This window comes from Nothoprocta perdicaria, unplaced genomic scaffold, assembly GCF_003342845.1.
Source record: "Nothoprocta perdicaria isolate Ctin4 unplaced genomic scaffold, notPer1 scaffold_168, whole genome shotgun sequence".
NCBI classification, from domain to species: Eukaryota; Metazoa; Chordata; class Aves; order Tinamiformes; family Tinamidae; genus Nothoprocta; species Nothoprocta perdicaria.
In genome coordinates this window covers 1,221,982-1,249,626 of record NW_020454849.1, presented here as the reverse complement: position 1 = coordinate 1,249,626, position 27,645 = coordinate 1,221,982, and the positions used below count along the sequence as shown (strand labels likewise).

The 27,645-nt window shown below is 36.6% G+C and overlaps 1 protein-coding gene across 2 annotated transcripts; it reads right to left on the bottom strand.

Annotated features, from left to right (window-relative positions):
• Nucleotides 1-292: 292 nt before the first annotated feature.
• Nucleotides 293-26,919, bottom strand: PTAR1 (protein prenyltransferase alpha subunit repeat containing 1). 2 transcript variants are annotated; one of them, XM_026035823.1, is made up of 8 exons: nt 26,834-26,919; nt 19,903-20,072; nt 17,068-17,134; nt 12,118-12,222; nt 9,492-9,705; nt 4,511-4,827; nt 2,708-3,031; nt 293-2,409 (listed from the first exon to the last, which is right to left on the bottom strand). In XM_026035823.1, exons 1-8 carry the CDS (start codon nt 26,917-26,919, stop codon nt 2,385-2,387), a joined length of 1,308 nt encoding a protein of 435 aa, XP_025891608.1. In that variant the 3' UTR covers nt 293-2,384. The 2 variants fall into 2 exon arrangements, with proteins under 2 accessions (XP_025891608.1, XP_025891607.1); XM_026035822.1 differs by lacking the exon at nt 293-2,409 and having other exon boundaries at nt 2,542-3,031.
• Nucleotides 26,920-27,645: the final 726 nt, after the last annotated feature.

Sequence of the window (27,645 nt, the reverse complement as noted above, 5' to 3'; positions counted from 1 at the left end):
TATTGATTTCAAAAGAAAACATGACCTGCTGCGACCATGTTTTCTGTGTGGCAAACTATAGTCTCAAATACTTCATAAATTTAACTGTTCTTAGCACATTAGAAAAAGGAGAATATTTCCAGCAGATAAAACTTTTAAAAATCCTACACTTTTGAGTGATACTACAGCAATCAGTTTTTTGCAAATCTAATTTAATGAAAAAAATTATTAGCACTATCTCTACTARGAATTATCAGAATGTTTTCCACATATGGAAAAAATCCACCTCTAATCAGCTATGTAGAATCAAATAATATATTCACACAAGCAGGTATAACCCCTGCTGACAATCAATAGAGGCTGAAAACATGTATTTGAGGACAGCGGCTTAATATTAAGTGTTTATGATGGAAGGATTGTCAAGTTTGACAGCATAGTATTTCCTCGATACAGCTCTAGGAAAGTCAACTAAGGCTCTAGATTATAGTCTAGAGAAAATATATAATGGATTTCAAGTCAGATTCTGTCATAACTCTTGCAAGTTTCCTCAAAAAAATCAGTTACTCTAGTGCAACAGGAAGAGAGCATTTCTTGTCCTGTCCCCATTTCCCAGTCTGTTCCTTCCTCTAATACTTCTCCAATGAACACGTAGGTTTGCAAAACTAAACGGACAAATCAACTAAGTTACTAAGTAACCTCAGACCAAGAACATGATTTGCAACAAAGAATGTCACCTGGCTTCACACTTTCCTGGCACACACAGCCATTAACTGGGTATCTATCCCCGGGTCGACACAGGACATTACATTTGTTTTAACGGGTCTTTTGTACACGGAGGAAAAGCCTGCAGTTGAGCATGGATAAAAGTTCCTGCTCATTTTTCAACGTTCATAGAGACATCATACAGCTTCATAATCCCCTCATTCCAACATCCTTCCCACATGATTACATTATTCAGTAATTAATAAAACRATAATTGAAGGAAGTATCCCAGAGCATCTGAACAGCCATGTATATCCCCAACTATAAAGTGGCAAGTACAGATGCTCATACAGGCAAAGCTTTGCCATGAAGATGCTTGCATCTTACCTAGAAACTGTAAACACTGGAGCGTACAAATGTCTCTGTTCTGCGGCTGAAATGAGTTTATGAACATAGTAAGACCAGAGGTAGTCCACTTTCATTTTGAAATGGAAAGAGTAACCCCTATCCACCAATTTATTTAGAATTACTGGAATTTCACATATTTCAAGCACTCTTCTTCTCAAGTAGTAACTTTTGGAGTGGGCTTCCTCTGTTTCTCCCTCATTGTTGCTCTCTGCCCAACAGAAAAACAGCTTGAAACTTATAGTCAAGAGGCACTTTGGGCAGGAGAATCATACAGCATTTTCTCAAAGGCTTTAGCTTGAATGTCTAATCCCCTTAACAAGTAGTCTCTGTTTAGAACAGAAGTAATGATAGCATTGCACAAACTTCTGTAGTTGTACAATATTTCTGCACTTAGTCTTTGGATCATGGCAATTTTGTTACTGTAAAAGTCCCTTAAATAGGTAAGTTCTATGGAAATTACAAAATAATCCATTTATGTTTAATTCCACTGGAATAGAAATTTGTGGCAGATTCCCTTAACATTTACTGTTATGTAAACAGAGGCGTACGGTTGGAGAAGAAGAGCTGTCTGCAAGAAGAACCAACCTTGTTGCCTCCAATCTCCCCCACCCAAAAAAAACCTGAAGTCCTGCARGAAAACAAAAGGGAAGACAAAACTCCCTCCTACTTTTTTTATTTTTTTTAATGTATAATTTTATTATCAATTAACAGAATTACTTTTTGCCTCATCACCTACTGGACTTGCACAGGCTTGGTTCATGTACAACTTACAACTATGTGATTTAGCAGGCTGTGATTGTGTAGTGTACACAATACATTCAGAAATGAGTATCAAGTGTCATTAACTCTGGATTGTTGAGGTAATATAAATAAATACAAAGTATGAAATGAATGTRAAGATGTCTGTTCAAAGAAACATGTTTCCAATACAGTTCTGACTGTGAATGCGTGCACATATGTGTGAGAAACAAATTTGTTCATTTTCCTGCACCTGCTTTCCAGAATTTTAACTTCATAGACTTACGTCCTCAGTTATGACTCCAAAACTGTTAATGGAAACTGGAAGAGGAAACACTGAAGTCTGGTCTTTTGCAAAAGATAATGAAGACAAAAGGAAACAGTCCTCACTGAATAAAGCCTGAACTCAGTAAGCTTTTGTAAGATACTTGTAATATCTACTCTAATAAAGAGGAACAAATTGGAAACAGGTTAAGGTTAAGCTGATACTGACAGATCTTCTTGTTTCTCTTCCAGGTACTCCATCTTTTTCAAAAGCATTTCAGGCTCTTCTTTTTTTAGGTCAAATTATTTATACCAAAACTAAAAAATAAGAAAATAGTATGACAGGAAGCTGCCACAAGTAGAATGWTTTTTAAATATATTAAAAACAGCAAACTGCATATGCTTAACAAAATGGTATGTCAGTTGTTTAATAAAGTGACAGGCATCTACTCTGAATATGAACTTTAGCACTGACAGTTACAAGGGTGAGAATTACATGGTTAGCTAAGACTTGAAACCAAGACATGCATTTGTGTCTGAAAAGAGAATATTGCACTAAAAGCAGAACCCTGCAGGCTTTAAACTTTTCCTTCACTGACTTAAGAAAGTAACTAACCATTTTCGATATGCAGTGGCAAATCTGACTTGTTCCATGTCTCTGCAAGTTGAGACAATTCTGTCAATGAACCTGTATTCCATTTCTGGGCCAAGACAGTCCTGCAAAGGGGCACGTTTCAGACGTTTTATTTCCTGGGTATAACCTTGCTTGCTGCTGGATTCATTCAAACCATCAACATCCATAGCTTGTGTTATGTGACTGGTCGCAGGACTGGCTTGTGAACTATTCAAAGTTTCATCACTGCTGTCCACAGATGACAACACCACATTTAGAAGAGGAATTTTGTTGCTTAGCTGGTGTTGAAGGTAGAACACACGCCTTCTACAGAGGAACAGAAGGAAGAAAGAAAGAAAGAGTCATATATTGAAAATAACCTATTTTTGTCACTGAACATACTTATATTAAAACGTCAGCCCCTCCCATCAGATGTCTCCATGAATCCAGTAAACCTCAACATATTTAAAGTGGATACAGTGTGTTGACAAATGGTGGGCCCTTGCACTTCTTCATAGCTACATGAGAAGTAAAAATTATACCTTCACACAAAAAAGGGTATTTCAAATACCTTTTAAAGAACTGTAAAATGTACTGCCTTCCCTTTCAAACTAACTTTCACTGCACAGCATTCACTATCACAGCTCATATGCTACAGAGCAAGCTCAGAAGGAACATGCACAGTTATTTTATGCTGAGGTGAAGGYAAGCGGCACAGGCAAAGGAGGGGGATGTGTGGCTACTGTTTTTTGTTGTATTGGTTACAAAGCTGAACAGAAAAATCTCTATTTCCAGAACAGGATTAAAGYTGTTCTGGAATCTTCAAAAGCACCGAATCTGTACATGCACTATGTGCAGACTCCTGCCATCTGAGGGTGTCTGCAATCCCATGAAGTCTGATCTCTGACTGAACATTGTATCAAAAAATATAGTTGAACACCAGAAGTCGTCAGTGCAGCCTCTCYGTTCAGCCTAGACAACACTTGTCAAAGCAGCAGATTTAACTGGGGAAAGTAACTGGTGCATGTATATAACAGCTTTCCCTATGGTGCAGTACTTACAACACASCAGAAACGAGACCCTATAAATGACTAGTGCTGAATTTAAGAAACTAAACAGACTTTGTATTTGGAAAGGGCATCAAAYCAATTCATGCGATAAACACTTGTTATATTTGCTTAGGCTACCATATCATAAAACATCCACTCTGCCTACCTAGGTTTTACCTTTTTTTTTTGGTTTTTTTTTTTTTTTTTGAGTCAGATAGGCCTCCCAGGTAACAAAGCACTACACTGGGAGAGAGGATCAAACACTAAAGTCTATCATATATTCATCAATCTTGGGGCAGGGGGGGAAAGAAAAAAAAAAACCAAAACAACCACTCAGGGTCACCTTGACAATACTGCTGTTATTCATACCCAGTCAGGCACAGGTACCCATGCACAGGTACCCATGCACAGGTACCCAGCAATACAGAAGTGTTCTGCATTTGATCTGCTTTTTGTCCATTTTTTTCTACTTTTAAACACCATCAAGCATGAGGAGGCTGATTAACTGCAAGGATGTCCCTGGCACCAACTGCCCTCTGGACAGAATATAGAGCTTATGCCCATCAGGTGCTTAGGGCCAATCAAATTTTCCATTGAACAACTCTGGAAAAGGTTCAAGAGAAAAATCAAAGGCTACACATCAGTCTGCCACTGAGCAGTAGGTTCTAAGTTCAGAACTATATTTTGTTTTTCCTGGAAGCGTTAGGCAAAGAACAATCCAATAATCAGAACAACATTTTTGACCAAATCCTCCTACCTATGACACCACAAAGTTTCATGTCCTGGGTAGGCATCAATCAAATCGGTGCAGAGTTCTAACTCTTCCTTTAGATGATGGGGAAGATCAATGCTCTGTTCTTCTGCACAGGCAGCCTCTGCCACCTCACTCTCCTCCTCCTTTGGAAGGACAGGGTTTTGCTCATTTACCATTTCTTTTTGAACTTGTATATTGTTGTCAGGCACAATTTTGCCTATCAAGGACTTCAGTAAGAACTGGCGGTAATGAAATCCGCTATGGTCTGAAACATGTGTGGACACCCAACATTTAGTGGAAGAAAGTTCATCAAGAAGAACCTGAAACAARAACAGTAACAGTAATCAATCAGCAAACAGGAGGAATCTACCAAAACTTTTCTACACTGAGGTACACTCCACTGCAGCTTCTCAGCAATCAGTCACTGTGGTAACAGTTTTAGAACACACACATAAAAATTAAATGATTCATCATCCTTGTCCGCAGATACCTAGGCAACCCTGAACAAAAAGCACTTACACTTTCTTCAAACCTGAAAACACAGAAGTCTCAGAAACCTTCACAGGGAACTAAGAAAAAAAATAAATAAAAGASAGAAAGAATTGGCACTGGTTTAAAGTCTCAAAGTGGCTATGAATAAAGATTATTTTGAGATAAATAAAAGGTATCCCAAAACGACACAAAATTTTGCCTAGATGATGCATGTTAGAGAGCAGAAGCTGTCAAATAAAAATCAAAATAAATGGGATTTAAAGGAGTTTATACTTTTATTTTCCTAAAAGGATCCAGCATATAGCAATGAAGATGATTAAGGGACTGGAGTACTTGTCTTATGAGGAAAGATGTTTGGCTTCCCCCCCCACACCCTTGTTTCGAGCACAGAGACAGCCTCCTGGAAATGAAATCATACCTATTCTAAACAGTATTAGAGCAAATAGAAGAGAGCATATTTATGCTATTATCTCAGAAAGACAGCAGGTTTTCTTTGTTTAGAAAAGAGAGACTAGCACAATCTTCTTTTGACAGATAAGCAAACTGATACGCGCTATCATATAATCTGTCATGCATGGTCTCTAAAGCAAGTAAAAACTCCATTTTCTGTCCTGTACTTTTAAACCACATGACCAGTCTCTTTCTTTTCAACATATCTAGAGTTACTGTCTTAAGTTACTAAACACTATTTTAAAGTTCTACTAAAACAGCATCAAGCTCAAGTGGTATGCAAGTTTAAAAAAAAAATAAAAATCAAACAAATCTTTACTCTCTGGAAGCGGATGATAAGCACATAACACACTACTCAGACGTTGGAATTATCTGATTTAACTGACATGTTTTAAGCTACAGAGCAATGTACTTTAACTGCTTGTATAAAACAGGATAAAGAATTCGCAGCAGCACCCCTTATGACAKCTCTTTTAGAAAAGAGAGACAAAAAAAATCTTCAAATCCTTTGAAATCTATTAACAAAGCACTTTTCTTCTAGAAGATTTGTAACAACAAAAGATGCTCTGAGGAACTGAAGGTTAACAACAATAACAAAAACTAACTGCTGACTTCTGCTTAAATCCTTTTCTCTTTTTTTTTTTCCCTCCTCTCAAGTCAACAGAGATCTCCTTTCAACACTACACAGAGCAAGTCCTTTGTTATTTTTCCACGAATCAAAGAGGAAATAACATGAAAACATCTTCCTCTCCATTACTGATACTTCTCCCAAGAACCTTCTTTTATCTCAGGTCGTAAACTGAATATAATGGAATTGCTACCTTAAGTGCATTCTATGTTACTTTCTTCCTTTAACCTCTGTAAGTTTATTCTCTCTTAATATCCTTCCTTCTTCTCCCTCTCTTTCTCTTTTTAATGTGGTAATCACCACAAACAGCAGCCCAGAACTTCCTTTTCAGTCTGGGACAATCAAGAGATGAAAAGGGAGCCCAGTTAGGGAAAAATCTTTTTAAGAACAACAAGGTAAATATGCCAGCCTCCTCTCACTTAAAAAACAGAAAGCTTTGCTGGTCTGGTCATTCCAGAAAAAAAAAMCAAAGCCATACTGGAATGACTACAGGAAAAAAAAACTTACCTTATATCTTAAGGTATATTGACGTGTTCTGGGTAGCTCAAAGGATGGTATTCCCTTGGTTTGACACAAGCTGCAAAATGTATCTTACATTAATCCAATTAATTMTGAACCCACATAAGAGTAGGCTCGCCCAATTCAAGGTGTCTCCATTAACTAATGGCAGTGTTATATAAGACAACATAAACACTCAACTGAAGCCAAGTGTTTTATCCTTTTATGATGCATGTACTCCAATAACGGAACAATTCAATTGATTTGGAATAATCTATTCTTGATACATTCAAATTGAAAACTARTACTATTCAGAATCTATTCAAAACAGATAATATGGTTGAAATACTGCAGGAAAACCAAGTTATTTATATTTAAAAATGTTTGAATATGTTTTACTATCTTGTGTAAAAGTGAGAAAACATTAGTATCTTGTAAGAAAATCTTAAAAAGTGCCTAACTTTCCCCTACTTTATTTCACATATTTTTTCTAGAGGAAAAGTCCCATCTAGTTTCAGATTCTGAGCTTAATTCAAAATTGTTTCAGTTCAAGAACCACGAGGATTATAAAACCAAAGGAAAAAAAGAACRAACTAAAAACCTCCAGCAGCCTTCAGAAATAAACTTAAAAACAAACGTACTCCAACTAAAGCAATCTGTCAGCTTTATAATTAATAAATTATTTTTTATGTTTTATTATTGTTTGTATTATTTATATCTTATAWCTATATACAGTATATATAATACTGTATTATTCGTTGGTTATTGGTTGGAGAACTTTCAATAYTTATTCTTTTGGTGCCTGTTATTCTTTTGGTGGGGGAAAGAGATATGTATTTTATACACACAAAATAAAAATGCTTAAAGAAAAAGTGAAAAATCAAAATATAAACAAAGCTTGTATGCTAACGTGGACTTAAACAATACAAACTCCTCAAATGAGAGGCAGACTTTTAAGAATTAAATGGCTGAAGAATCACAGCCATTGTTTTATTGACTGCTTTTTTTGATCACAGGTCTAGTTTTTCATCTAAATTACATTTACAGTTCTTTTTAGCTATTTATGCACACAACCTACTGTCTAGACAAAGAAAATACTTAGCAAGAGGAAATGTTCATATTTCTGCGAAAATCTGTTAGGCCCATTTTCCCTACTTTCCTTCTGAGTTCATCCATTTTTTGCTCCCCACCATATCAAATCATGCAAATACTTTTTTTTTTTTTTTTTTTTTTTTTTTTTTTTTTTTTTTTTGGGAAATTCCCTGGAAAGATATTGTATTTTAAAACTATGAACAAAACTATCACACTCATGTTCCATGCTGTTTCTTGCACTTCCTGCTTCCCTAGTGTGCACTGCAAGGTTATTTGAGGAGATGCATCAGCGTTGTATTGGAATAACGTGGAATTGACATGAGGGATCTGCTCAATGGCTTAAACACGTTATTCCACAAGCAGTAACACTAGTAAAGTATTGCCAAAGAGTATGAAAGCCAGTTAGGTTTGGTGTTGGATGAAAACAGAGAGAAAAAATCACTTTCTTAGTAACAAGGAGAAAAGGGAGACCAGTGGGGGAACTGGGATGGCTGCCAAGGCAGACAGGCTTTGGAGTGAGCTAATGGATTTCACACACCTCCTTTACAGCCATGCTACGACACAAGCATTATGTAAAGTATTCATAATTGACAACAATAAAAGCACCAGGCAAATTATGAGCTTAAAAGAGCTATTTTATCAATTTAAAATGCTTTCCATTTATTTAAATCATTAAGGAAAAACAGATACAAAAAGCACTCAAGATGTTATCCTCACCTTCAAACTACCGTTAACTAAAGGAAAAACACAATTGAATGTTAATTAATACTGCTAGCTTCTTTTCTGCTTCCTCCTTTTTCCCCCTTTTTAAATAATAGCTAGCAAAGGCTAATGTGTGATCTATTCAGATAAATAAAAATCATTAACTTCTAACCTCCAATATATCTTCACCCTGTAATTCTTCTGAATTTTCCACAACTTTCCTTTTTATAAAAACTTACTTTGTCAAGGAGACCTGATTCTGGACTGCCAGAGTCTGTAACATACTTTACATTTACTACTGAACTCCGAACATAATTTTTAATGTTTGTCAGGTAACAACTAAGAAAAAACATCAGTCCCTAGCAGTAACTGGCCCATAACATATAAAAACAATGTCTCTACAGACTCAGCAACTGCCTATTAATTACCCACTTCCAGGAGGTATTTGTATGATGACAAAAAGCAATGACTTCTGCTACAAGTGTGAGTGATGTTCTCAGCCTAATATAAACAGTGAATTCTCCTACCAGCTTAGAAACCACAACGTTTTAAAACTGCTTCTGTAACTTTAGATCATGTCACATCAATTAATTCTACTTAACACTGGTGTCCGAATGTTTTAGATGTTACCATGTGACTTCAAATTTTTACAGTGCACAAGACATCCTTGCTGAAGCTGAAAGAACACTCAGTATAAGGTCTGTGCTGGCAGGATGCAGGCTTATGCTTTCTTTAAAACTCAAACATTTTCTTTACCTAATATTCAACATTCTGACACCACATTCTGACACCAGCATAACAAGAAATCATGTTATATATAAAATTCACATACARCAACTTCAATTTCTGCACTAGAAGATTCATGTTCACTGTCACTTTTTTGTTTTAGCACTCAGAGTCCAATATACCATGTAACATTTCATTAAGACTAAATGCCAACAGCTAGACAGAAGCCATTTTGGCAAGAAAAATCAAAAATAGCACTCACTGCTGCAGTACTTTGCCCATTTTGCCCGTTTTTTACTTAAAATGATCCTCTCCCTTCACGTCACAAATCCATTTCGCAAACCCTTTTTTTATTTAAAATAAAAACTTAAAACTTCACTCATTACTATATTTTACCTTGACAGTCAGCTTTCCCAAGTGCTGCAAAACCCAGATGCGATGGGACCAGGCATTGTAGTTGCTTGGATATCTCCCCGCAGCTTCAGAGCACACATCCATTTCTTCCTGCACTAGTTGGTGAACTCTYTCCATAGGTGCTGCTCCCAAATTTCCTTTAGTCACAAGAGTGGGCAAGGAGTTTTCCTGAATTAGTTGTYGCAGCACCCATCGTCTGGTTAAATGGTGTACAGAATTAATGATAGCAGAATTTAAATATATGTGTGTGTATATRTATATATATAWATTCATTGATATTGATTAAGTAAGCTTTACTGACATTTACTCTATTTGAGCTAAGTTACAACTAGAGGCTTGATCTGAGCTATTCCCATATTGAAGCTTTGCTGTCACATTCCACAGTAATCTACATGTCGAGCTCTATTTCTGTTAGTTCTGTTAGTTGTCACAGCTACTTACTCAAAGGAAAGAGTATATTTATAAAGATACTGCTACAGTTGACTGCATGAGATTTGAGAACTCTCTTTTAGAGACTTCTGTAACTAAACAAAGTTTAAAAATGAGTCAGAAAAAATGGCTCAATAAAAATATTTGACTGCACTTCATGTTTACTTTTAACAATTGTCAATACTACTCAGAGCAAAAAAAAWTAACATTAACAGGAGAAAAAGAGTGCAACAAGTGTTTAGGCATCAGTACTTATTGAATATCACTTATTTCAGAGGCTCTAAAAAATCTGGAGGAAAGAAATGTTTGATTTTTTTCATCCTTTGTATATATGCGCCTATTACTGTTACTTAAGACAGTATGCTTAAGAAACATCTTGTTTAGGCCAAATGTATCTGAGAGGCTCAGTTTTTGGAATTAAAATAAACAAATGCAGGATTGCTTCATGACAGTTGTGCAATCAGAGTGTATATATATATATATATAGAGAGAGAGAGAGAGAGAGAGAGAGAGTCCATATATGCACAAGATCTATATAAAATTAAAAAAAAATGAGTTGCAAAATGCAATGCAAAACAGCAAATTTTGTGACTACCATATTTAATGAATAGGCTATAAGTTTTTTTTTTTAATATATTTTACTGAACTTTATTGCTCTGTTCAATTCTTTTGCAGTCTTCTTTGTAGTTTGGTAGCATATGGTGACACAAAATACTAAACAGACTACTACAATGAACAAAATCGTTTTCAGGAACCAAATCTAAACCATGCATTTGTAAAGTTCATTCTCAAAACTTCTTTTCTGTTTTGATCAAGATAATTTTGATAAGAAAAATTAATACAGGAATAAAAATAGTCAATTTTTAGGATTGTATAGAACTTACAGACAGATTTTTATCATTCCTATGAGGTAGAGATACTTTACTAACTTACAATTTTGGTTAATTTCATTAGAATGTATTGTTCCTCAAAATATACACATGGCACCAGTTTCAGGATGAATTACAYGCTGAAATTAGTTTCCCAGTGTTGGCTACTATGTCTGTAGGGCTAAACTATGAAAAACTGCAAGATTTTTCTCCCCTCATTACATGCCTCTTCTGCTCCATACCACGCAGTCAGGCAGCAGGAATAAGTTGGAGTTGAAGTTTGAGAATAACAAAATGAGAAGTTAAAATTGCAAAAATTTATCAACTCTGTTGCTATATTAACACTACTATGAAAGACAACAACAGAATTTATGTGGATGATCATAAGGTAAATAAACCTTAGTAAAAATAAAATGTATTACATTCTGTGTTAAAATTAGAATTTTATGTCCATTCACAAATGCAGAATAGCAGTTTACCAATAACTCATATGTCCAAAAATGTGGATGTTTTCAATAAGACTGAAGGTAGCTTTAATTCTTGATAAAGCCTAAATCTTTTAATAGGGAGTATAAACTTTCCRCTTTCTTAACAACGGACAAACAAAATGTAAATATATAAAAGGGTAAATGACCATGTTGAAATATATATAAAAATACACATACACCAGAAATGTTTATTACAAAGTTGAACAACGTAACTACACTTCACTCATTGTGCTACAAATATTTTATAAACAATGATAGCTGAAAACTTCATTATTACCCAAATTCATGAGACTATCTCCTTAAAAAAACACGCTTTGTCATTTCAATGCTCAGTAATGATGATGACTTAACACTGCGTATGTTAGGCAAGAAAAAAGTAAGTTAATCACACAAAGGACCGGAATAGAACCCAACTTCAGTTACAAAAATTAAGTTTTTCATGTTTCTGGAATGCTTGTAAATAAGCAATACAATACTAAATTAGGGAAAAAACAACAGTATTCAAATAAATATTTACTGTTATCTGCATTGGAATTCTCAAAGGGAAAGTTATAGATGCTGCAAAAAATGACAGATCACTAGGAAAAGTAATCTCCCTTCCAAAGGCATTTTAAAAATACACAACAAAATATGGTGTATCGCATTTTAGTTTAATACAAAATATAGAAAAACATACTCAGAAACCAAAGCACTCAATTTTATACCTGGATCAAACAATMTGCTATATTTCTAGATGTCCTTCATCTATCACTTTTCTAACAAAAGRAAAATTGTGAAAAAAGTTTACATTTTGGGAGACAATACAAGTCAACATAAACAAACCTATGAATCCATGTTTCTGGGCTCTTTGGAAATTTGGTTAATGCCAGTTTTCCAAGATGCAAATCCTTAAGTGGATTTAAAGTGCCAGATAGCATTAATTCTTTCCTACAAAAGATAAAATAAATTTATATGAATAAAAGATGTAATCCCAAAACAAAAAACAAATTCCTGTTACAATGGGATTTCTTCTGTAGCACAATACATCATCACTATCAAACTATAAGACTTTAAAAAGCCCTCAGGAGATTAACTCATTCCATTCCACTATATCAGGCACACTCTATTTAATCAGGCCCATAAAAATAAATTGAGATAAAAGACCTGCATCTTAATTTACACACACACAAGCTTTAAGTATATTTTTTTAATGCACAGTTCAGCATCTCTAAATTTAAAGGAAGGGGAAAATATGTTAAAATATGTAGAATGTTTTAGACCCTACCAGAGAAGCAAAGGTACTTAAACATAAAACATAACTTCTGTTTAAAAAAAAAAAAAAGGAAGAAAAAAAAGAAACAGGAACTTACCCTAAGAAAACTTAAAATTCATGATCAAGTGCTAGTTCAAGTTTTCAAAGTGAAAAAAAAAAAAACCCTTTTTATTCCCTTCCTCATAAAACTCCCTGTCCTACATTCTCTTTTCTTTCTAGGTTAATTTAAATGCTTATTGCCTTTCTCAAGTGTATTTTAAACACCTTCCTGTCATTGTGGACTCCAGAGACATTAGTCTCCATATCCCATTCTCCAATCTAGTAACTAGCTACTGTGAAATGAAGATGAGACAGTACAGTACTGGTAAAATGCAAAGTTACATAYGTAGACAGGGAACATTCAATTCCCAGAACCTTCGGAAGTTGAAACAGAACATTTAATACGGCTTGAAAGTTATGGACTGAACTACACAAGTAAATCGAAATAGTCCTCTGATGGTAATATTTACTGGCATTATTTGTTCTAGATGACTGTACACGTTCATTCATTTGTTTTCAGGGGGAGGCTGATGCACTCTTAGGTTTGATTTTGCATTGCTTTATTGAACTAATGCTTATCCACTGACCAGGCGCTAATAGTAACAATGGTAATATTAAGCAATTCAAGTTAGAAAAAATACAATGTATGCAATGCCTTTATTGACTGCAAGATCCCAGAAAACACAAGGAGGGCAGCAGCCTTGACACATTTGGGCAGTAGCATTGACACATTTATTGTTTCTGAATGAATGGATGAACAAATCTCTAGGTAGGTTTTGCCCCCATCTCCAGTGAAGCCAACAGAAACTGCTCGAAGAGATCAGAAAATACAGTTAAGGAACATTTGTTTTTATCTGAATAAGGTAGCAGCAGACCAGTATTTCTATTATGTGCACAAGAGAAAATGCAGGTATCAGCCAGGAATAGCAGACTGGCCAGATTATTCAGGCACCACAGCATTCCAGTCCTTTGTTCGCAAAACAACCTTTAGAAAAATTCAGGGATTGGTAGAATTATTGGAAGAAAAAGAATTGTCCCATTACTGCAATGCAAAAGGTGACAATTTGCCAAAAAAAAAAAAAAAAAATTAATAACCATTATGGTTAATTAACAAATTAACCACATAAGCAAAGGAAAAGTGGCCACTCAAAAAAATGCATGTATATATTAACACAGATTGAGATTACCAGCCCAGCTACCTCTCAAAATGAAAACTCTCGGTGGCAATATTGTTCTTCCTATACTGATGTATTGTTCACACATACTTACATACTTACTCTTCAACTTTCCAAAACTTAGAGCAACTTTAGGAATATCACAGAAAACATTTGGTTTCACTGCCACAGTCAAAAAAAAAAAAAAAAAAAAAAAAAAGGTTTCTTTTACCTTCAAAACTTTAAATATGTAATTCTCCTATTCACAAGTAAGAGGTGTCAGACACAGGCATGACTAAAGTATGATATACTACCAAATAAACTTTGAGGCTCTTTAACTGAATATCTAAATTGGGACACATAATTTTGAGCTTACATTGGCCACTTGAACCACAGATAAGTTTTCAGCCTTCAGAATTTTGATTAACTGTACATTTCAGCAAGTATATCATAAATATATATATATATATGTACACACACACACACACACATACATATATACACAAATAGTTCTCTACATGCATTTCTGTGATAATTCCTTCACAGTCACTTGCATAAGCATTCTGGTCATTTTAACTTGGAAGATTTTTCATCCTTTGGAAGGTTTATCTTGCAAAACCATAAGATAACTGAAAYAGTGATAAATGGTTGCAAATGTTTTTTTCCTCTTCTCCACCACTCAGTATAAGCAGCTTATTTTGTTGACTAAGCAGTGACTAAGCAATTTTCTGTTTCTTTTTTCCCAAGAAACTATTAAGTTCCCTCTGAGCACTAAAAAATATTTATGCATCTTCTATTAGCATGCATTGCTAACAATTAGTTCTTGTCCAGTTCTCTTGGTTCTGATTATAATTTTCTGGCCTCTTGTGCCTTTCTAGATATTTTCAATCAAAATAAATTAAAAAAAAATCCACAAAATTTTACAAGTACAGACACTGAGTAACGACAAGTGATCAAAGCATCACCAAAGTCAATATGGACTGCATCACTTTTCAGTGACATAGATAACCTAAGTTTTACCTTTGCTGTGCGTCACTAACAAGTAAAAAACTCTCGAGATAGTTAGCCAAGTATGAGTCTGTTTCTAAGCCTTCCCCTCTTTTACAGTTTCTTGCTCTGCTCCTACGAAGAGATTTCCTTTTCCTAYTTTCAAACAAGTCTTCTCCTGTCTCTCCAAATACAATCCTGTTGCGTCCGTTGCTACGTGTGAAGCTTTCAGCCATAAATATCTTAACAGAGAATTCAACACAGGAAACAGTGATTATCTCAGCCTAAAATGAAACAATAACATGCTCTACAAGCATGGCAGCTCAATAGGAAAGGCTGCTGTTAAAGAATTTTAGTAAATAACAAGCACTTTTTTTGTTTGTTTTTTTTTTTTTTAGGGTTCCTAAAGTACATGACACTTATTACTCTCAAGATAAAAAGGAATTTCTGTGTTAGAAATGTAAGACAAATATGATGCAAGAAAGACTTGCTAAGCAAAAATAAAACAATCACTCTACTGAAAACCGAGTGCAATTTGCACACAATTATGCTCCCATTTTATTCTAACTTTCTGTAAGATCATTCTTTGCACATCTGTGTGGAACATACTCTACATGCTATTCTAAGACCCTAAATGACAGACATGTTTAGTAGTTTGATCTGTAATCTGGCGGTAAGTAGCATTTAGTGGGTATTTCACCAGAACCTGAGAGGATCAAGCGTTTCAGCTGAGGTCAGGCCACTCAGTGGTGCCTTGCTTTCAAAAGAGCCACCTCACAGCCACAGACTAAACCAGTGTAAGTTAAGATTCAGGATAGGTTTAGATTCAGCTACCCTAGTCTTAGTTACAGTAGACTAAAAGGTACATTACACAACTGCTGATGAATGGCTGAYACAATACTAGGTTCTGAACACTACACAGTTGATTCAAACATACTCTGAATACTCACAGAATACAAAACAATCCTCGTTTATACCCCTAAATACTTTATTCCATGTGCAACTTTAATTTTTTCATCTAATGAACGTCCTAGCAAGCTTCCAGCTATCAAGCAGAAAAAAAGAATACTTTCTAATAAGGASAGACATATAAAGCATGCATTTTCATTTTAAAAAGTACTAAAATGAAAGTCTCAATTCAGTTTTCAGTACCAACAAGATATCACTGTTATGCTGCTGATTTMATTTTATCACTTTATAGCTACATGACAACATATCGACGGTATATTTTTTCACGACAGTAAGTTCTTTTTATCACCTTCACACTCCTTTTCTTAGATCTGAGACAACTGAAAAATAAGGTCACTAGAGAATCATCAGGAACTACATCAGCCATGAAAGCAAAAATGAATTTGTATTATCTAGGGCTAATAGCTTACCAGAGATAACACCTTTCTAGGTCATTTCGTTCATTTTTCCTACTGCAAAGGAGCATTTTAACTGCAAAAAGTCTATTTTTAAAACTGAGAATCTTCCAGATACTAACATATAACCTCCTGTCAATTTCCTATCGACCCTCCACCCYCTCTAAAACTATTCTTTTAAGGCTGTCCCTAAGTTTACCTATGCAATATAAAATAAATATTTCTCTACCTATGCACACTAAAGAAACGGAAGATGCTGTCAACGGGATCACAAGGCTGTATAGTACTGTTGATTCTGGACAAAGGTAAGAGTAGGAAAGAAATTTCTCCTCTTTCATAGACTCCTGAATAGCCAGGTGCTGCAGCATGAGCAACAGTGAAGCTAGACCAAACCGCACAGGTAGAGAAAAAGGAAAGAGGTGGTGCAAAACATGTACAGAAGAAAGCACTGTATTTCTCCTCCTCTTTCAAGGTGTATCTACGAGGCAGAGTACTAACTGAGTGTTATTCAGCTTTCATGAGCTGTTTGGATAAGGGCAGTAAATAGAACATTTATCTCAGTGACACAGGTATAACATTCAAAGAGTGCTGTATGAGAACAGTGAGAGAACACAGCAGACATCAATTGGGTGCTACATGATTTAGGGGAAAGAGTATTTACAGCTAAATATATGTACAGTTATAAATTGCCTTCCATAACTCACAGGAGAAGAGCAGCCCTTCTATGCAATTTATCCAAAAAATATGACCAACTGAGTTTTCACTTACGATAACAGTCTTTATCCAACACTTAAGCGAGTAAAACAAAACAAAAAAAAGAATAATAATTGAAATTGAATAAAAATTGAATAAATAATACATTTTAAAAAAATACTTTCAGTATTTCCTAGGTGAAAAGCTGCTGTTGTGTCATTCAATACCACTTAAAACAAAGTTTATGGCTGACTGATATTTAAGGTGACTGAATGCAACATACCTTACATTCCAAGCAGTGGTGAAATCTGGGTTCAGTAGCAGCAGAGTACAGGTGATATCTATCAGTTCTAAGGGATTAAGCAAAACAAAAAGCACAACAATTAGTAGTGATTTGAATATAACAAAGGTCTTTTCACTGCATTCCCAGACCCCATCCCTCCTGAAAGTCTCTTCCTCACTGGCTCCCTTACGTAGCCAAGGCCACTGTAAAATACCACTAAATTTTATTCCATAAAACATGCTAGCTTAAATTAAGAGGAGTGTGTGGCTCCTCTCTTAGTTAAACTCCTCTCTTCTTGTTTTGATTAAAAAATAAATTTCTATTGTGCTAGCAGAAGTTATATTTAAGACATCTGGAAATGGAAGTTGATGACCTTTATCTCTAACGCTACAATCAAAAATAGACCATTTTCTCAGAGTGGGACAGGGATTACAAAACTTTTGAGAATTTAGTGATTTAAAYTGCAGACCTGTGGTATAAAGTGTGATAAACACAGAATTATTTGAGCAAAATTCAAAAGCCTCAGAATGACAGTGACATAAAAAAGTACTATTTTAGCACAACCCAAAGCTGCAGATGACTTCTATATACTGTATAACTATTAGAAGTGTGTATGTATACACACACACACAAGTGTGTATACACACACACACACACACACACACATACACACACTATAAACTACATCTACGCAAATGAAATCCATGGATCAGGATGACATCTTGCTGTATTGCACAGCAGACAATACTTTCAATTCATTCTGAACTGACTGCCTTACTTCATATTGAGATATTATGATTAAGTCACTATAATAAAGAACAGAAGTGTCTGTGATACTTTACATTCTTTTAAATCGGCACAAATTGTAGACATATATTTACAAATTTTAGCAGCACCATAAAAACCAAGACCAAAAGGTATGTGGCAGGTGACAGTGGGAGAGTAATATCACTGTCAGTATTTCCTATTCTCTTTGCACTACAATGCAACCATCAAGTAGTTTGACTGTAAAATGCAGAGTGCATGAGGCTTCTCAATATGAAACACACTGACAGCCTTCAGTACTTCCAGTGTATTTTCTWAACCTCTACTCTTGGGAGAAAAAAGATAGCTCAGTTAATCTGCCCCTGCAATCACATTTTWTATATATATGGTAATTTTATGATTAAGAATGAGTTTTCTTCAAAACTGAACATAATTACATGCATTTACTGCCAAGAATGTTTGGTCAGATTCCCTCTCATTAATTTCACACTAAAGATATTAAACAAACCACACTAAATTCCATGTGATTTCCCACAAAGACAGTCATTGCACTACTACTTAAGGAGGAGAGTATCTCCTGATCTCCTGTTGCTCGGTTCACAAGGTTATAAAATGCAAGTAAAAAAATACTATATAAAGCAATAATGCCACATGTTAATGAAAAACATATTAAAGAAAAGTGACATCAGGTATCTTTCCCTGAGATGTTTTTCAGAAAAACAAGTTGTTAACAATAATTAAGAAGTGGACCAAAAAGCGGAACACCTTTCCACTTAATATACTTGCAGTATGACTTGTTGTATGATTAATTGTTCATATACATCCAACAAAGTAATTTGTGTTTCCCACGATATTCCCACTTTGAAAAACAAGTTATGTTGTCACATTACTACAGTAAAAAAAATCTTCAGTGTGCAGGGCAAATTTTACACTTTCTTTTACAGTGATACTTGAAAAAAATACTTGAAAGTAGTAATTCAACTCCGTATTTCACAAAGTGTGGTTAATGGCTTTTGMCCCACCCCCATAATAAAACATTCCTCCTTAAAAATCAACATGTTGCAAAGACAYGAATGTTTCTAATACAATCTAACAGCTTCTGATACGCTACCTAAACAAATAACTAAAATTCTTTGACTTACTCATCCCTGAACCAGCAAAGTACCTAAACATCTAATAAACAGATTAAATGCCTACTGAAATGGATAAATTGACCAAAAGAAATTTCAAAGACTAATCACTTATTTAAATCGGGCATCTACTAAGTGTGTTGATGGTTACTATTTCAATTTTACACAAATAAAGTCTGAGGGGCAGTTTTTAACAACACAGCACTAGTTTTATGATGACACATTGTGCCATTACACATTGTGTACATATATGTCTATATACATAATGTATACGTATACATTATACATATACATAAGACACACAGCTTATACTGTGAGCTGCAGTTGCTTTGTGTATGTTTTCCATTTTGTCTTGTCAATATATTAGTAGTTATTCCATCTTTTTGAGATCTCTCAATTGCAGATATGAAGGTAAATGAAGCAGAACTTTGCAACATTTTTCATCAGTTAACTTTCAAAATACAAAACACAGATTTTTTTTTAAACAAGTAAAGCAAATTATAAAGCAAAACAAAAAAAAAAAAAAAAAAAAAAGATAAAAAAAGATAAACAAGGGGGGGAAAACGACTTGATAATTACCAAATTGCTTGGGCACATGAATTTTGGGACTCCTAAATCTGAAAAACATCAGACTTGATGCTTAGAGTCATACAATATTAGAACTGTCTTGTCTAAGGAAAGTAGGACAACATTCTCCTTTAGACAGAAACATTATTTTCCTAAACCACTCAAGGGTAAAATCTCCCTTTAACTATTCCAACTTGGGCAAGAGAAAGTGGATTTGCATTTTCAGCACAGCAGTCCTGCWGCATGTTCAAGTCATTATGATGTCCTGCACAGCAGGTTAAAGTGACCTTAAGAATGGTCAGTGTAATGTCACAAAAACTAAAAAATGTTTTGTGTGTAGAATCACATGAGACTTTGCAATCAAGTAACTCACCATCCTTGTTCAGCCACTGTTTTCTTTGTCTGTAGAGGAGAAGCTTATTGTGGACATACGGCAAAAGGAACTTGACACACCAGCTCTCCACACCAAGCTTGTTTTCCACTAGGACTATGGGGCTCCGGTTATACCTGGCTTCTGGGCAGGGTATTAATCCAATTTCATCTCTTTAAAAAACATAAAGAAATAGTCAACTTATCTGCARTATTTACCAAGTATTCTTCTCAACATAACATACCGCTAGTTTTTCTAGTCTCATTGTACCATCAACTTCTTCCCTGTCTTCACTTAAGGGTTAACCCATTATCCTCAGTTTAACCTTGATTCTTACTGGACTGCAGGTGCTATAAAACACATTTTGAAAAAAGTCTCTTCACACTTATGCAGTAAATTAATCCGGCAAATAAATAATGTGCAAGTTTTAAAGCATGAATAGCATTTAAATTGAGCAAAAAATGGTTTATAACTACGTGATTTATTCAGATACAATATAAAGCTAATTGTGATTTTCAGGTAAGAGCCATTAGAGCAACTTATACCACTTCCTAAATACTTTGCTGGATGTGCGACAAATTGCTCTGAAACTAAAGATAACGCAAAATAAAATCACATTCTGCCTTTCATACTGCAAACAACATACAGAACAAGATGTTCAWTCCCACATGCAGACATTTCAACTTTCTCCTTTCTATGCAAGGCATTAAACAAATTAAAGATGCGAGTCTGACATGCCAATCTGACTAGACTGARACTTAATAAATGGTAACAACATTCTGAACTTAAACTTATATCAAGTTTCTACATAATAAACAATGATGGCCACAGAAAATCATACAACCAAACAAAGCAGAAGACATACTTTTTGTTTGCTTCAAATGGAGTTTATAGCTTCTTAAAACCAAACAGACATTGTCAGTTATATACATTCACTAGGACAAAACATAACATTACTCTGTACTTTCTACTGTGCCTGATCTCATTATCATCTTTTACTGAGAAAATTCTATCACTGAGAAAGAAGATTATGTCATCTCRGAAGAAAGGAAGATATATTACTACCTCAGATAGAAAAACCCTGAATTCCTTATGTTTTCTTTGTACAAGATCTAGAAATACGTTTCAAGTGTCAGCCACATAATCTGAATTTCATTATGCTTTTATTGAATAATCTAAATACATCGATTGACTTCTATGTCCTCATTACTAAACCAATTAAAGTAGCATTATGTGCTTGCTTTGGTTCATTCTGACAGACCGCAACATAAATCTTAAGACAAAAAAAGCAAAAGTAACTCCAGGCAAGACACACAAACCACTCAGTCCTTTACTCAAAGGCATAGCAAATCCCTTACCCATCCCTTGTAATGGGAGCTCAGAAAGAAGAAAGCATACATGTAGCTGTTCCTGCCATTATAAGCAAACAGTCCCAAAGCGAGACTCTCACTTCCACAGCTCCACTCGAAATAATTCAGGCCTTTCAGAAGACTAATCAAGTTAAATGACATTCCAGATTTAGTTTCCCCTTCTCAAGATGACATCTTATATCTTGAGGTTTGTACTTGCTCACTGTTGGCTCCATTTTAATTCATTAAATATTAAACCTGGTCCTTGGACAAACTATGTCTGTCCTTGCACACAAGGACATACAGGTTCTCAGCTCTAATGAAGATGTTACCCACAACTTCACTAATTAACTCTGCAAATGATCATGAAAATTTACCAGTCGATACATSGGCTCACTGGAAACAAGCAGCGAGAAGAGGGATAAAAACAAAGACACAAACACAGTACACTCACATCTGCACTTCTTCTCAAATGCAAGAAGCCCAACTCAGCAGGACTAGATTTCACAATACTACTTTATACAAGCCRTAATGGCAAGTAGATGGGTTTTCTACAGAGCTGACAAATCAGTCTAAAATACCTCAATTTGTTCAGTGAATCCAAATGTACAGAGAATGTAGACTGCTGGACATGAAATTCATGTAGATAAACCACTTTCTGCATTGAACAGTGTCTGATAACTATTCTGTTATCAGTTATCAATTATGTTCAAGATTATTCCATCTTATTAAAAAATGCAAACTGGGAACTGACTTTCAGCAGCATGCTGTTTAGAATATTTTGGTATTGTTGAACTCAGTTTTGAGAAAGAACAGAATTCAGGATTTAAGATAAATTTGTTCTTCCTCAGATATTTTAGGTGGGGTCTCTAATTTATGGTTTACCAAAATAATTCATCCAAACCATCACCTATTCCCARCTGGCTGTTCCTGAAGAGGCCTTGGTCCTTCAAGAGCTGCAARTAGTGGGATAGATCTTTCATTTTTTCCAATGCAGCAGCCTAAGCTGAAATGACTTGAAAGCACCTGCAGCTTCTCTCTCACCATATATCAAAAAAAATGTATATGCAGCAGGATTGCTACGCAGGCACCACAAGTCACGTGGTGTTTGTAAAACTGAGACTGAAATACGCCTAATTTTGTGCACGTGGCCCCTGGTAGCTCTGTGGCTGGAAAGTAGGCAATCCTGTCATATGACCACACTCAAACTTATTACAGGGTGAAAGGTGACTAAATGAAGGTCAAGTGACAGATGCAAACTGCTCACAAAATACTGAAGGAAATGACTATTGACAGCTGCTCTCTGGTATTTCCCACCAGCTGAGGCATCATCTACCTTGAAAATAAGGTTTAATTTCACTCCTTCGTTTTCTGATACTGTCTCTTGAGTTTTAGGATGGTGTTGGTTCTTTTACACTATTTTCCTATAATCAGTAACACAATCATATTCCAAAATTCACACTAATTATCTGAAGATAATTAGATGATCTTTAGATGATCTCTTTAGTTCGTGTTCCTAAAACACATCCTGGAGTCAGCCAAAGCTAGGAGTAATATTTTAACTATGGCTATCCTCAGAAGTATCAGCTTGTCCTGAAGACGACAGGAGTCATAAGGCCTWACCAACCTGCGCTGAGGCTGGGAAACATGTTCAAGAACATGAAGGCCTAACAYTGGAACTGCACAATCCAGACCTTTTTCACACTTACACCCTAACCATGGCAAGTTAACTTTGAAAAGCTGTTGCACCACAATATTCAAATGCTCCAGGCTGATGACACAGCCATTCAATAGGCTAGCCAAAGCTGAACTGGTGGACCCACTTTGGACTTTTATAACCTTCTTGACATAAGAAGTTCCCTCTTTCAGAATAAATACATCACAGAAGTATTACTAGGTAAGGAGACTTTTGCAGTGATTATCACGATGGATGGGTTTTTAACTTTTGGGTGCTCAGCATTAAGAAACTTTGTGTATTTTTTCCAGATGACCATCTTTAAAATAACTCAGTCTCCCCTCAATAAGTAAGCAAGAGGATTCTAACTATTGGTCAGGGAATGGTTAAAATTTGAATTAAGTATAATCAATTGATACAGTTCAAATATTATTGTATTGATAAAGATAACTTAGATGTAGATAGCCAAATACTACCATAATTATGAAAATTTTCTAATACTGGAAGATAATCCAGAGCATGGACATTTGAGACATTTCTATTTTTAAATTAAGTCTCATTACAAAACCTCACACTTAATGAATTTTCAACACTAGAGAGGAAGAGGTGTCCTAAACCCAAATTCTAAAACCCTTCTCCCATTATTTCATAATGCAGCATAAAAAAAATCTGTAAGTTCTGTTTAGTGTTTATCTTTGTAGGAGAACCAAAATCTCTTCCAAAATTGAAAATGAGATAATATTGAAATCAAAAGTACTTTTTGTCACTATTTGTTTCTATAGCTGTTAATTTTTCAGTCTCTAAGACATTATTATCACTGTCATAATAATCTTCCTTTAATTCTCAAACTTTAGCTGTAAGAGCAGTAGTAGAGCTGTAGTGCTCTGCACTAGCAAGCCCCATTCCTAAATTCTATAAGCAAGTTATTTTTACTTTGAATGAGTGTATTTTGAAGCAACAACGGACTACAAAGTTACTTAACCGTCTCAAAGAAGTAAACTGGCAAAAAGAATTTCATATTCACCTAAAGTAAGAACTTAAGAAAGCAGTTACAGCGTTTTTCTTTCAGAATCCCCAGAAGAGACGTTTGTAATCACAACAGGATTTCAAAGAAGCGAAGTATTTTTACCACATGAGACAGAAAAAGCTAACTGAGCCAAGTTGACATGGGTAACTTTTGGCAAACTACTAATGGTGTCCCTCTGGTTTTGTACTCAAATGCCATGCATGATCTAAGAGATTGTCTTTCCAATTAAAGAGATTAAATTCATACGCTCTTAGGAAAAAAGTCTGTATTTGTTTGACTTCATATGCAAGAGAAAAGCTTAAAAACAAAATCAAGAMCCCCACAAGAAAGAACACTTTTTTCTTTGAAAAGGAAAATCTTCTCACTTTCTTGAAATAGTAATGGTATTCTATAATTTCTGGAATTGGAGCACCATTCCCAAAAGGTGGTTCTGCTCTTGAAAACACAAGATCTACTCACTGTTGGCAACCCATTTAGTTTCAATGGGTCAGCTCAATCAAGAGCTGTAAATCATGACCTGTCCCTGTGGAACTGGGCAAAAACATCTTGCAAAAGAATTCAAAACCCTACCAAATTGAAAGCTTGCATGCTGACATTATTAGCTTTCTGAAGATGAAGGAGCTATTAGTGAGATAAGACAAAACGAATTTTGCATTTTATGCTTAATTAGAAGTAAACTTGCCTCAAGAAGATCTATATTCTTGCTTAATTGGGAAAAAAAAAAAAAAAAAGAGAGAGAATCAGGCCATTTTTCCATGTAGCCTAAAACTACTTTTTACTTGCTTTTCAGTGTTGATGAAATACTATCTATATTCTAACCCCTAGAAAACTAAGACCTTGCCAGAAGAAAAAGTCCATTCTCCCAGACGTAAAGGTGGAAAACGAATCAGGAATGAAAGACAACAAATGCTTTAACAGAAATGAAAGCAGGAGACAAAACTATGAGAAWCAAATAGGAGCATCACACATTTGGCAGCCCACTCATTTTCAGTAGAGTCTGGTATATGGCACATACAGAACTCAAACTTGGACCTACRACACAAACAAGTGACTGGAGAGGGTAACGTGTGCTGCGAACTACAACTGATTATAAATGCTTTAGTCAACAAYAGCAAGGTAAGATGCCAGTTGGTGAGTCTGGCCAGCAGGGCTCCAATCTACAACCCAAGAGGCATCATCATGGAGGGCCTGCATAAACACCCGACCAAACATGTGGAATTCCAATTCAAATCCTCAGTTTAGTGATCTAGCAGACAGCATTYCCCTATTTTTTCTAAATACGGGGCAAACTATCAAAAGTACATGTTTCTTTACACTAAGCATGACATACTGAATCAGTCTCACAGCACACACAACTCTGACTTCTTTCACAGTTGCAACATAGGAGACAAAAGTAGGTTGCAATATATTCTTCAATATACTCCACCAAAACACAAACTCAAAATCTGCTACCARTAAACCGTGTTTGCAATCGAGTAAGAATTAAAAAGAATCAGGATATTCATTCGCAAATCCTGACCATTTACAGAGCTCTATGCTTTACAACAAAAAATACCAGAAACCTCAGAGCAAAATAAAGTTGTTTTCTGACAGCATCCACAAGCTGTATTTTAAAACCTGACCACCGATTCAGGTTGCTAGATACATTTATACAAACTTGAAGATATTCATTCCCATTCTCTCCTTAAATATTAACTGTCAAATTAAAAAGTACCAGTGACAACYGCCTAAACAACTGCTTAGCACACGACTTTATGGAACAGATAATAGGCTGCCACCTCAGAGACTGCAGCTTTTTGGTCCAACACTGATATACTGCACTAATGTTATAATATTATCTGTTTAATAACTATTAWGTTATTATCTGTTAACTGAGATAATATTTGCCAAACCCATGGGAAATCTACATAAACAGAAAGASGCTTCCCCGAACAATTTATGTCTTGAAACAACAAATGAGGGGAACAGACACAGAACCAGGGGAGGTACTGAAATGAAGGACTCCGAGTGGTAACAGAACTGAAAATAAAACACAGACCTTCTGACTCCCAGATGGTCAGATAAACCTGATTTCCAAAGGACAGTAAAAGCAGCTCCTATTTACACAAGCATCCTGACTCCTTCAAAACAACCCACAGCAAAGAGCACCTGAATCTTCATTAAGAGACACTGGGCAAAGATACAGCAGATTTAACAGTATTATACTCAAGAAAGCGCACTATCTGTATACAAATAAGCAGTTTAGCATCTCTAGTGACTGTCTCAGGATTCAGCCACACGAAGCACCAGCCCCCTCTGGGCAGCATTATGAATTTAACACTAGCAGACCTCAAGCTCCACTGAATTTCACTTAAGGATCCGAGTTTATAAAGGTACTTATYGCTTCCAAATTCTAAAGACGGCGTGGGTTTCCGTGCTGAAGCACAGCAAGCACCCTCCTGTTTTATCCATGACCCTCGCTTTCACAGCGTGGCGAYGAAGCGGCCTCAGCTCTTCCAGGCGCAATTCAGGGGCCGCACGAGGAGGGCTTCGCCTGGCCAGACGCGCCGCTCACACCGGCCCCAGGACTTACGTAAGAGCCCCGGGCGAGCGCCCGCTTTCACCGCGGGCTGCGAGCACCTCGGCSCTCAGCAGCTCGAGGAAGGCCCCCGAAACGCACAGCGGCGTTCGCCTCAGCGCAGCGCTCCCCGACGCGCGGCAGGGAGGCTGCCGTTAACGGCCGTTGGCGCCGTAACGGCCGCGCGGCGGGGTAGGGGCAGGGCGGCGGGGGTAACGGCCGCGGGGCCGCGCGCAGGAGGGCGGCGAGACTGAGACCCGCCCCCCTCGTCCTCCCGCCGCGCCGCGGCCGTTGCGGCGCCCGCGGCCGTTAACGGCAGCACTCACATGTGCGGGTTGCGCTTGAAGGCGTTGCGGATGTCCTTCACCACGCGCTGCACCAGCACCGCCACCTCCTCGGGGGACTCGGCCATCTTCCGGACCGAACCGGGCCGGGCCAGGCCGGACTGTATCGGGCCGAGCCGAGCCGCGCCGCCGCCGAGCGAGGCGGGACGAGCGGGGCGGGCCGGAGCGCTTCCGGGTCAGCGCCCCCTCCCGCAGCAGCGAGGCGCGCGCCGCGACGGCGGAGGCGGTGCCGCGGCTGTGGGGGCGGGGCCTCGGCAAAGGGGCGGGGCCCGCTGGTCTCGGGGCGGGGCCTCGGCGTGGGGCGGTGCGTTTGGTCCCGGGGCGGGGCGCAGGCAATGGGGCGTGGTCTGTTGGGGGCGTGGCCGCAGGGGCGTGGCCGCGGGGGTTAAAGGCAGGTCCTCGGGAGTTAAAGGGTTCACAGAGCATGCAAGATACAGAGCTAGGASTGTGTCAAAACTTGTGACAGATTTTTGTGTAAATAGGAGACCAAAAGTTCTCCAGTAGAAGTTATAGTACTGCTTTGTTTTTTCACTCTTCGGTCTTGATACATTTTTGTTAATTTTTCACCTTCATGACATGTTTAGTCCGCGGCTGTTCTCTGCTGACAATTCTTAGACATGTTATTTGTGGGCATGCACATATTTTATGTGCATTTATTAAGTTTTCATTCTACGGCTGAATTTATTTACCAGATTACCCTATGAAGACTTAAAGCAAGAAACTACGGGCAATTCGACAGGTTTATTTTTGTCAGAGATTTGAAAATTAGAATGCTTTAATGTGAAAATACTGTG